Raw genomic sequence first — 11,101 nt, forward strand, 5'->3', positions numbered from 1 at the left:
TTTGTATCTTTTACACGACCAATTAGTCGTTTGGCCCTAATAATAGTATCCCGATTACCTGATCGGAAACCGAGTCCCGATGACATAATTTTCAGCTCATCGGTATCGGGAGAAAATGATCGGGTTTTTCATATTTGGCAATTTTGTTATTATTATTATTTTAGGGGCCACAAAGCAATAAAATCACCCAGAGGTAAACATATTGCCAAACAAAAATGCTTTATACTATGCAACATCGCTACATAGCCTTCAACACCGTAAGTAAACAAAGCCAACGTTCTGGTAGTTGTGGCCAAAACCTAGCTTCATGTAGTGAAGGAATTACCATTAATTGTAATCGTTTGCGTGTTCAAATAATTGCAAGATGAGATTCTGGTGGAGAGGGTCCTTGCAAGGTTGGTTTATTACAGAGATCTCTGGTCAGACAGTTAGACATCACCCAAGCAGTGTCATCCAATGTGTGTGTCTTCTTTTGCCCACACAGCCTCTTTATTCAAAACATGAGGAAACGCCTCTGTCATCCCGTGACGCACAGAATGAGTTTGCATTTTCCCAGTAAACTAGCTCGTCCTTGAACTTTTGACAACCGGATTTCTAATGAACAGCAACTAGACTTCTTAGATAAACATAGAAACATTTTAACTTTCTCATTTCTGGGAAAACAGTAGAAAAGATAGCAAGAATGTCAAAAGCATTACTCACACAGGTTATATCAGGTCAACATAATTACACCTTCATCAACACATCTATAATGAAATGTAAAACAGGTAAAAAGTCAAATAAACCAATAAAAATGTTAATAATGTCAACAATAGCAACAGCAATGTCAACAGTGTGGAAATATTTTAACTTAGTAAGTGGCAACAATCTAACGGCAACTTGTAATGTATTCAAGTTGAGCATTTGCGTGGCGGAAAGAACTGGAGTGCGTTTAATACAACAAATTGAATACGCCACCTGAAATACAAAAAAAAAAAAACAGCACTACGCACCAAGTTTACTGCAGCCACGCAAGTAGTAAAGATGACATTGAGCCAACCGACGCTGAAACAGACTTAACAGAACAAAGAAAAAATGTCTAAGGATAGTGAAAAAGCCAAGACAATCACAACCATGATAGCTCAATTCATCGCGTTGGATGACCAACCTTTGTCCGTGGTGGAAAACGTTGGCTTTCGCCGTCTCTTGGAGTAACTGGAACCGCGGTATGCGATACCTTCTCATCACTATTTCTGCGACAAAGTTCTCCCGCGTCTTGAGAAGGAGGTACGTGACCACCTGCTCGTTGTACGGGCATTTAGAGTTTGTCCGTGTGCCCGATGTCACTTCTCAGTCCCACAGCGCAATGGGTTGACACTCGTTTTAATTTACAGCGTGGAACTTTGCATATCCAGCACCTTCGTGGATACCCGGAGCATGCGAAAGAGGCGATAGAAAGGATGCTTATCACTGGGGGATTAAAGAAGGAACGGGAGCATGTCATTTTGCGGGACAATGCACAAAATATGAAGAAAGCCATGAATGATCGCTCACACGTTTGTTACAGCATGTTACAGTAATAAGTGGAATTTCAAATATTTTTTTAATATGTTTATGTAAGACAGGAAATTTAAATGTAATTGCAACATTATTTTGTGCACCTCTGATGGCACCCCCCAAAATTATGGGGATGGTTTTGTTCTAATAAAAAAAATCAAAAATTGGAGGCACTTTTTTTTCTCCTAATACTTTGTTGAGGTATCGGATCGGAACTCGGTATCGGCAGATCTTCAAAATCAGGAGACTCGGACTCGGGCGTGAAAAAATTTGATTGGGACATCCCTAATAGTAACATATGACTCAATGCAAATTGAGCAAATTTGGTATTTCAGAAGAAATTGGTAGCCCTGTACATTAATAATCAGGAGCCAAGCAGCAGCTCTTGGCTTCAAAAAGGTTGGGGACCCCCCTGGCTTAGTGGAACAAATGCATCACTGAAACAGATTTGACATGAATTGTATTAACAAAAGTTCCTTAAATTGGATGGCTGGATGCTTTATACAAACAGCATTTCGGCTTCAAGGATTTGGCACAGACAGCATACCTGTTCGCCTATTTTATTCAAATGTTTCAAGAAATAAATACATTTCCCACACAGTATCATCTGTAGAAGGTTCACAATGTGTCACATGTATTACAATTTCCTCTTCTGTACCAGCTGATAATAATAATTAAAAAAAAAAAACTTACATGAACCCTGGATTTCAGCATTGGTCATAAAATGTGATTTTCTCATCTTAATGTCAATAATAGAATAATAGTTTTCTTGTACCATACATTTAATGTTTCCATGTAAACGTCACAGTGCAAAGTGGAAAAAGCATGTTCACGTAAAATATGTTTTATGTTTCTTCTAGTTGGAGAACTGACCTGCACAACTATCAAGAGGAATTTTGGAGCCTTACTCTTGACAAAAGTGTTTCATTTCAATACTATTCTTGGGATGCTGGTTGAGGTCACGCCACAACATCTCCCACTCCAGAAGGCGCCATTTTCTTCTCCTGAGACCATAGTATTTACTTGTCCTGTTGCATTATTCATCCTCTTTTGAGTTTCAATTGAGTTTTCCTACAAGATGTCTTGATAAAGTTGGGAATTCATTTTTAAGTTGATCGCAATGGGTCCAGGCCCTGAGTTAGCAAAGCCATCTCAAACTATGATGACATCTTTACCATACTTTAAAGGTTGAGATGAGTTTATTTTTCGGGGTTATGCGGTGGCTTTTTTTCTCCACACAGGCTACAGCCCATCCCCTTCTTGAGAAAGAAGTCAACAGAGTCGAATTAGTCGACCACAACAACAGGTCGACACGAACATTTTGCCCTGAGGCTTTGTTTCCAATTCACATGACGCTCATTTCAAACTACGAATGACCTTTTCACAGCTCATTAGCACACACTATTGATGGAACGTTGATACTGCAAGCAATGACGTCTTGTCAGGGATGGCCACAGCAAAGTTTGGTGCAGTTTTTAATACACCAGATGCCCTTCCTGATGCCACCTAGCGATTTTTGTCCAGGGTCTAGCATAAAGGGTCGTGCCCAGGTATCAATACAGATGACTTTATTTTATAGATATTTTTAGAAGCATTTGCAGCTTCATACAAGCAAACTATTGTTAATTGTAAGTCATCAGAGAGCTCTTTCATGCCAAGCATGCTTTACATCAATAAATGCTTCTTGAGAATAGCAAACAGAAAACATGTTTCTTAGCAGGCAGGGCAACTTTAACAACACTTTCAATCTCATTGTGTTGTATTAGTTTAAAAAGACTCTGTTGGTCAACTGCATTGATTTACATGACGATTAGATCACATTTTATTATTAATTCAAAATTCTGGTCATTCGAAGGGGTTCAAATACTTCCTCTTGCAAATGGAACTAGCTATCTTAAACCCTAGTTATGATAACAAATGTATATTGATCATCCTGAACAGTTGGATGGGATGTTGGTCCTCCTAACCAGACTAAATGTTTTTGACTTTGTATCAGATGCAAGTGTTCTGTAAAATAACAGAAAGCCCCCCCAATAGTATTTGTAAAAAAATAAATGCAAGAGTAGAGGTCAACAACAAAGGCACTGAGGTTTGCGTGTCGACTGATGTTCGAGACAACACAAGCAGCAGTTTCATCGGTTTGAAAGCATTAAAGAGATGATGATGACGTTGTAATTGTAAAGTTGTGAACAGTTGCTGCCACTGCTGTCCTAAAGTGCACATTTATTTTTTCCGTACATACTGTACAGTGGAACCTCTAAGATCAAACAATACTTTCTGGGATGCAGATCGACCTCTAATTGGTTTGGATTTAGTATCCAATTTTTTTCATGTGAAATAATAATCAATGATTATTTATGATCAGCTTTGCCGATGTACGGTAAGCAGTACAATGTCAAAGTACAAACCCAATTCCCAAAAAGTTGGGACACAATACAAATTGTGAATAAAAACTGAATGTAATTATGTGGAAGTGCCAAATTTTAACATTTTATTCAGAATAGAACACAGAGAACAAGTCAAAAGTTTAAACTGAGAAAATGTATCATTTTAAGGGAAAACTATGTTGATTTTAAATTCCATGGTGTCAACAAATATCAGAAAAGTTGGGACAATGCCATTTTCACCACTGTGAGGCATCCCCACTTCTTCTTACGACAGCCTGCAAACGTCTGGTGATCGAGGAGACAAGTTTCTCAAGTTTATAAATAGGAATGCTATCCCATTCTTGTCTAACACGCGTCTCTCTAACTGTTCAACTGTCTTGGGCTTTCTTTGTTGCACCTTCCCCTTTATGATGCACCAAATGTGCTCTAGAAGTGAACCACAAAACAGGTTTCCACTTTGCCACACTCCATTTTAAATAACCCCTGGCTCAGAGAAACGTCTGCGCTTCTTGGTCTGCTTTAGAAATGGCTTCTTCTTTGTACTGTAGAGTTTCATTCTGGCAACGGCGGTGGCACGGTGGATTGTGTTCACCCACAATGTTTTCTGGAAGTATTTATGAGCCCTTTCTGTGATTTCCCTTACAGTAAGCATTCCTGTTTGCGGTGCAGTGCCGTTTAAGGGCCCGAAGATCATGGGCATCCAGTATGATTTTTCGGCCTTGACCCTTACACACAGAGATTGTACCAGATTCTCTGAATCTTTGAATGATGTTATGCACTGTAGATGATGATTACTTCAACCTTTTTGCAATTTTTTGCTAGTAAACACCTTTCTGATATTTCTCCACTATCTTTCTGTGCATCATTGGAGGAATTGGTGATTCTCTACCCATCCTCGCTTCTAAGAGACACTGCCACTCCGAGAAGCTCTTTTTATACTCCAATCAAGTTGCCAATGGACCTCATTAGTGGTAACTGGTCTTCCAGCTGTATTTTTTTTTACAAGTGCAATTTACTTTTCCAGCCTCTTATTGCTACCTGTCCCAACCTTTTTGAGAATTGTTGGCACCATAAAATTTACAATCAACATATTTTCCCCTTAAAATGATACATTTTCTCAGCATAAACTTTTGACATGTCATCTATGTTCTATTCTGAACAAAATATTGAAATTTGGCACTTCCACATAATTGCATTCAGTTTTTATTCACAATTTGTATAGTGAAGAAGAAAACAATGAAGTCCTACTAAAAAGGGGATTTGGTTGCAAATGTGCCTCATGATTCTCATTTGATAAAACAAGAATAAAATAAGTTAACCAAAACTAAGAATGAAACAATCTTCCTTAAATGTGTGAGACAGTGGCGTCAATCTTTTTTTTTTAATATGAATGCAAGTCTGCTTTCTTAAACCAAATTGTGTTCTTCTTTTAACAATCCTTGTTGAGGCTTCTTTTAGAATATACCGCGGTACATGGACTTTTGAAAATCCACGGGATAAAAATGACTTTTTTGAAAGTTACCATTTTTACTCTGCCTGCCTTCAAGTTAGTGTGGTAAGACATACTGAACATAAGTTCTGTATTGTTATCTCTCTTAAAGCATTTGTCTGCATTACACCTACCGAAACCCTCTTAAAAAATGTCAGACTCAGTCATTTTGGCATTACTCCATGTATCACATAAACAAAGCAATTATTCCTTAATCACTGTTGTCTCTACTGAGAGCGAAGGTGTGCGTGTGTCAGCGTACCAAACAAACATCCAGTATACAGAATTTGGCTCGACAGGTGGGGCAGGGGACTCGGCTGGACAACCAGGTCTCGGGTCTTTGCTGGTCTTGTCGGCTGGCGAACCACCGACCCAGACAGGACAAACACCACATGGGTCTGCAGAAACACTGCTCGCATTCTGGCTCAACGTCAACCCCTACGTAAAACAGCAGTTCCACAGTTAGGTGCTATGACATCGTCACAATTCACAAATAGAGGTGGCAAATCCAGGTCCAGAAAGTAAAAACCCTGTCACAGTTTGGCTTTAGCCCCAGGTGCTAGCTAGCTCCCATGGTGCTCGTTTACCCGCTAGGGAGCTAGCTAGCTAGCCAGCATCAATGTCTAAAGCCAAACTGGCTGGCAGGGTTTTTTACTTTCTGGACCTGGATTTGCCACCTATGAACCCCTTTTGTGAAACTGAGACCATGAAACAACATCACATGATGAAAATACAAAATCCCAAAGCATCCACTTACCATCTCCATGACAAAGTCTGACCAGCTTGGTGGTAGCTGGCGCCTGCATACAGCCAATACACGCTTCCACCTCCTGCATATGCACAGCAAATTTGTTTATCTTTTATCAGCTTCACTAGCAGTGGCGACATCCATTACCTGTCCACTCGGGAGCGAGTAAGGCGGGTTGAGCTCTACATGAGCTCGGAATGTTTCCAAAAAAAGTTCGCTAATTGTTTGATGAATCGTTACGTTAGCAGAGTTCCTGATGGGTGCATGGAGCTTCTCCCTGAGCTCGGCGTACTCTGAAGAGTTCAGGCTGGGGGCAAACAAAATGGCTGAAAAAGCTTTTCAGCAGCGTACATGCAGTTGCAACGGTTTTGGACTTGTACCTGATATGAAATGGTCGAACAGCGGGGTTGATGCTCTGCACTCTAAGGGTGAGCAGCTGTATGGGAGAGGCTGAGTCGGGACTCAGCTGGTGCTGCCTGGACTCCGTCACAGTCACATGACAGTCACTCTGCGCAGCCATGCAGATGTTGTAGGTGGTCACCTGCTCATAAGGAAAATAATAGCAATACGAGGGATGTTCAATAACACTTTTTTCCAGACCAATACAGTATGCAGTCACTAATACTGATACTACTAGATACATACAAGAACCCCCCCCCCCCCAAAAAAAACAAACAAACAAACAAAAACAAAATAATGGCAGATAATTTTAAACAGACCTACAGAAGAGGATTAGGGCCAGTGAAGACAAAAAAAGGTTAGCAGGATTCTGAATTTATTCTCAGCATTCTGACTTTAAAGTGACTTACTTTAATTCTCACTTTAAAGTGAGCTGAGAATAAAGTGAAAATTCTCACTTTAAAGTCAGAATTCTGAGAATAAAGTGAGAATCCTGCCAACCCTTTTTTTTCTCTTTACTGGCCCTAATTTTCTATTCTTGCAATTTCTAGTTCCTGACCACAAGAGGGCAGCAGATACTGTTGTCTATTGGCTGATATACCTTGAAATAAGGCTGGGTATCGGCTGAGAACGATACTTGGTACTTGCTAATACACACACACATTAAGTTCCTCCACATATTGGCTCTGTTTACAAGCATATTACGTTTTCCTTCATCTGACCATTAGCGTGGATTTTAAACATAGAAGGGCTAAAACATGCCTCGTGGAAATTAAATTGCACTAAAAAATAGCCACCAGGGGTTGCTAGAACTGCACAAATGGAAATCTACCTGACTTTTTTTTTAACAGATGTGCTGCTTTTAATATCGTGACATGAAGACGACGATATTGTGGCAGTTTTAATATCACAATATCATGATATCACCGTTATCATTACATCCCTATTGTTCACAGTATGTGATTCATTTACTATTAATTTTTTTCCCCAAAGAATGCGCTACCAAATATTATGGGTAGGGTGCAAATCATTTTGTCCAGTCCATTTTGGGAGAAATGTGTAGAATGATCACATTTGACTTTTTTTCTGTTGTTCCAAGGCACACAAAAGAAATAAACATGCACACCAAATAATTTGTAACTGTTAGAATTTCAGTATTATCCACTTCACTAGAGTGATATGTTACTTTGTAATGCCATCTTCTCAGTTGTACATCATAAAAACGGTAAAGTGAAGCCCACCTGTCTCATAATTAGAGCTGTCAAACTATTACATTTTTATTCAGATGAATCACATCTTAGAATTGTGATTAATCATGATTAACCACTTAATTAAAAAGGCGTTTTGTCAACATTTTGAAGAGCACCTTTTGTTAATTCTTTCTACATTAAATGTTATGAGGATGTCGTCCACATTTTTTTTATCCACTGCACTGCACACCTGCACATCCTCTTTTTCTAATCAGTTAATTACTTGCATAATTTAAAATGAAAAAAAATTACCCCGATATTTTGACTACAACAAATATTCTGAATGTCATACGCAAACTTTTATTAAATGCTTTACTTTAATGCGCATGTAGTTGTAGTAATGCATGCGCTACCCTTAACGTAACCATCCACTGTCAAGCTAAAGGATTATCTGCAGTCAAAACAAGTAGTGCGATTAATTTGCGTTAATACCCGATTAATGCGATACTTTTTTGTGCTTAATCAATGAGTTAACGCTTTAACTTTGACAGCACTACTCATAATCATCTTTTGATGCCAAATCCAAACAAAAGCAAAATAAAATTTAAAAAAGACTTAATACTTGAATCTGAAACCTAAAGCCCATTTTGTTTCATGCTACAGAACATGAGTGAATATATGCAAACAGACCTTTAACACCCAGCTGTCAGTGACAATTACTCTGGCTCCAGGTGCCCCTGTAGCGAACTTGTCGATGCGTCTGAACTCTGTGTTGATGCTGCTGGCCACCGAGCCCCAGTTGGAATAAGGAGGACGCACATGGGCCTGCAGAGCTCTGCTGATGGGATGGTTGTGCCAGCGTCGGCGGGACCAGTAGAAGATGAGTGTACAGCTGGCCAACAGGACGCACAAAGACAGGACAACAAACACCCTCCAGTTGTCACTCATCTAGTGGGGAAGATACATTTTGTATAAATTAAAAAATGTGTGGTGAAGAAGTCCATACGTTCAGTTTGTAAACATTAGCACAACATACCGAGTTTGCAATTTTAGTTTCCAGAGAACTATGAATGTGCCATTGCGTAAACCATCAAATCAACCAAAATTGCTCAGGAAAGTAAACTAAAAATGTAAGATACAGTATGCAAGGAGGATTTGATGACACTGACACCAAAAATGTCCAAGCAATGTGCCATGATCATGCAGCCCATGATGCATGACGTCACAAGACTGACTCACCGAACCCCTGGTGTTCAATCGAACGCAGTTTAAGAACCACTGCTCTAAACTGTCCTTAGGTACAAATGTGCATTTGTCTATATATGCCCTGTGATTGGCTGTCAACCAGTCCTTGGTGGCTCAACCTCTCAGTATTCAGTATATTTATTGTCATTGTGACAAAGAAACAACGAAACTTCATTTGGAGCATCCATACAGCATAGTTGGTAAAGTGCAAAATCCAACAAAAATAAATACTCATAAAATAACCCAGTGTAAACATTCGACACATTATAGTATACAGTATCACCCAAATGTCAGCTGGGATAGGCTCCAGCTCATTGTGACCTTAGTGAGGAATAGGATAAGATAGATGGTGGTTTTAAAGGATAACACTTGACATCGCCACAAAGCTAATGTCATCAAAGCTATGTTTATTGAAATATGTTTACGCTGGTTTGTTATTATCATCAATAAAAGCCTGTGTTGCCATTGTGTTTGGTCTTTCTAAAAACAGTAGAGTGAATTCCGTGAGACAGTCTAATTTAAATTGTTTGCCATATAGCAATTCATATTAAACATTAGAACCTATGACATGTACCGTTTTTTCTAAAACAAAAAGAAGTACAGAAGACAGTCTACCTGGTGTATGTATTTCACATATTTCTCCGGAGCAGCGATACACATCACCATGTAGTAACCTGCACAGATGGACAACAGATGCCTTTTCTTAAGTAGAACATATATACATACACACACACTGAAAACATTGTTTTTCATGTGCTCCCCCTAACTGTGCTGTCAGTCACAAAACATAAACACAAGTTTCAATGTGACATATTGAATTATGTGTTATGAGTTTACTTTTATATCTCACACTCACTGTCTATATCACATGTCAAGTAGCAGGAAGGTAGTTGTCAAAATGACATGATTATTTTGGTCAGAAACTGTAAATTGGCTGTCACTCCACGCTGTGTGTGTACTACTAAGCACGTGCCCTTATTTAAAGTACAGACTGGAATGTAGTCTTATAGCAGGCCAATGTAAGAGTTTTAATGAAAGCCTGTTACGAACAGTACCAAGTGGCAGTGCGGAGTGGACAAGCAGGGTAGTGCTACTCCTCTTGACGTGGTACTGTACGAAATCCATGTCTTCACTTCCCAACCAAGAAGAAAATAGGTTTTGGACAGTCAAACCGGCCGAACGAAACTCATTTGGCGTAAATACGAAGCACAGAGAGAAAACTGTGTAGGCTAACGTGAACGTCAACTCCGGGCTTTCCATATTTTGGCCAATTGAACAAGTGTTTACAACGACAGTGGCAGGAATTCCGCTCCCGCTGTTCTGTTTCCTGATGAGGTTCTTCTTCTTTGCGCCAATGATGTAAAACACACGAAGAAGTCGAAGCATACTGCCCCCTCCGCCTTCTACTCGCTTTTTGGCATTTGTCCAGCGACTCGTTACCGCCATCTATTGTATTCATTGTGAAACTAAACTACGTAATTCACACATTTTGGTGGAACGTGAATCAAATTGTTTCGTACAACTTCAAAAACAAGAGTGGTTTCAAACAAATGATAACGCACATAAATAACAGTATAATAAACATTTTAAAACCTTGAAAAAAAGGAGCCCATTTTAATTAACCGCTGCCAAGCCAGGTTTGCTAATTAATGTATATTTTATTTATTTTTTGAAAGCTACTTTTGTTTTCTCTGCATTTCTTGCGTATGCCATTAACTGTTGTTTGTTGATACTTGTAGGTCTTGTCTTTGCTTGTGTAAAAGCACATCGAGTTGCCTTGTGTATGAATTATTTTTGCCTTGTGTATGAAATGTGCTATTAAATCAAAGCTTTAACATTTAATACACTACTCTACAAATAATTTCCTGATTTTAAAGTTATCCAATATGTTACTGTTAAACGTGAAAGGTAACTGTCAGAAGCTTTTTCTGTTAACTGCAATGATTTTTAAGTGCCATGGGGTGTCAATGAGTAACGGTAACACCTCCAGCTGCATACGTCATCAGTCTAATTAGGTACCAATCCTGAGCTATGCAATTCTGTGAATCTGGGCCACAGGAAATTCGTATTAACATTGTTTATTGATGATTATTCAAGTTATTTTTGT

The 11,101-nt window shown here is 39.1% G+C and overlaps 1 protein-coding gene across 3 annotated transcripts; it reads right to left on the bottom strand.

Moving 5' to 3' along the window:
- Positions 1 to 378: 378 nt before the first annotated feature.
- Positions 379 to 10,341, bottom strand: tmem129 (transmembrane protein 129, E3 ubiquitin protein ligase). 3 transcript variants are annotated; one of them, XM_077577787.1, is made up of 8 exons: positions 10,050 to 10,341; positions 9,610 to 9,668; positions 8,440 to 8,697; positions 6,541 to 6,701; positions 6,308 to 6,467; positions 6,170 to 6,242; positions 5,675 to 5,850; positions 379 to 1,449 (listed from the first exon to the last, which is right to left on the bottom strand). In XM_077577787.1, the coding sequence occupies exons 1-8, from the start codon at positions 10,252 to 10,254 to the stop codon at positions 1,447 to 1,449; spliced, it is 1,095 nt and encodes a 364-aa protein (XP_077433913.1). In that variant the 5' UTR covers positions 10,255 to 10,341; the 3' UTR covers positions 379 to 1,446. The 3 variants fall into 3 exon arrangements, with proteins under 3 accessions (XP_077433913.1, XP_077433912.1, XP_077433914.1); XM_077577786.1 differs by lacking the exon at positions 379 to 1,449 and having other exon boundaries at positions 2,083 to 5,850; XM_077577788.1 differs by lacking the exons at positions 379 to 1,449; positions 10,050 to 10,341 and adding an exon at positions 9,851 to 10,036 and having other exon boundaries at positions 2,083 to 5,850; positions 9,610 to 9,691.
- Positions 10,342 to 11,101: the final 760 nt, after the last annotated feature.

This window comes from Vanacampus margaritifer, chromosome 10 (assembly GCF_051991255.1).
Source record: "Vanacampus margaritifer isolate UIUO_Vmar chromosome 10, RoL_Vmar_1.0, whole genome shotgun sequence".
NCBI classification, from domain to species: domain Eukaryota; kingdom Metazoa; phylum Chordata; class Actinopteri; order Syngnathiformes; family Syngnathidae; genus Vanacampus; species Vanacampus margaritifer.

Coding starts and splice junctions, on each gene's coding strand:
- tmem129 (XM_077577786.1), bottom strand. CDS start 10,254: ATGGAAAGCCCGGAGTTGACGTTCACGTTAGCCTACACAGTTTTCTCT. Junction 8,698..9,609: donor ATGTGAAATACATACACCAG/GTAGACTGTCTT, acceptor CTTCCCCACTAG/ATGAGTGACAACTGGAGGGT. Junction 5,851..6,169: donor CAGACTTTGTCATGGAGATG/GTAAGTGGATGC, acceptor TGTTTTACGTAG/GGGTTGACGTTGAGCCAGAA.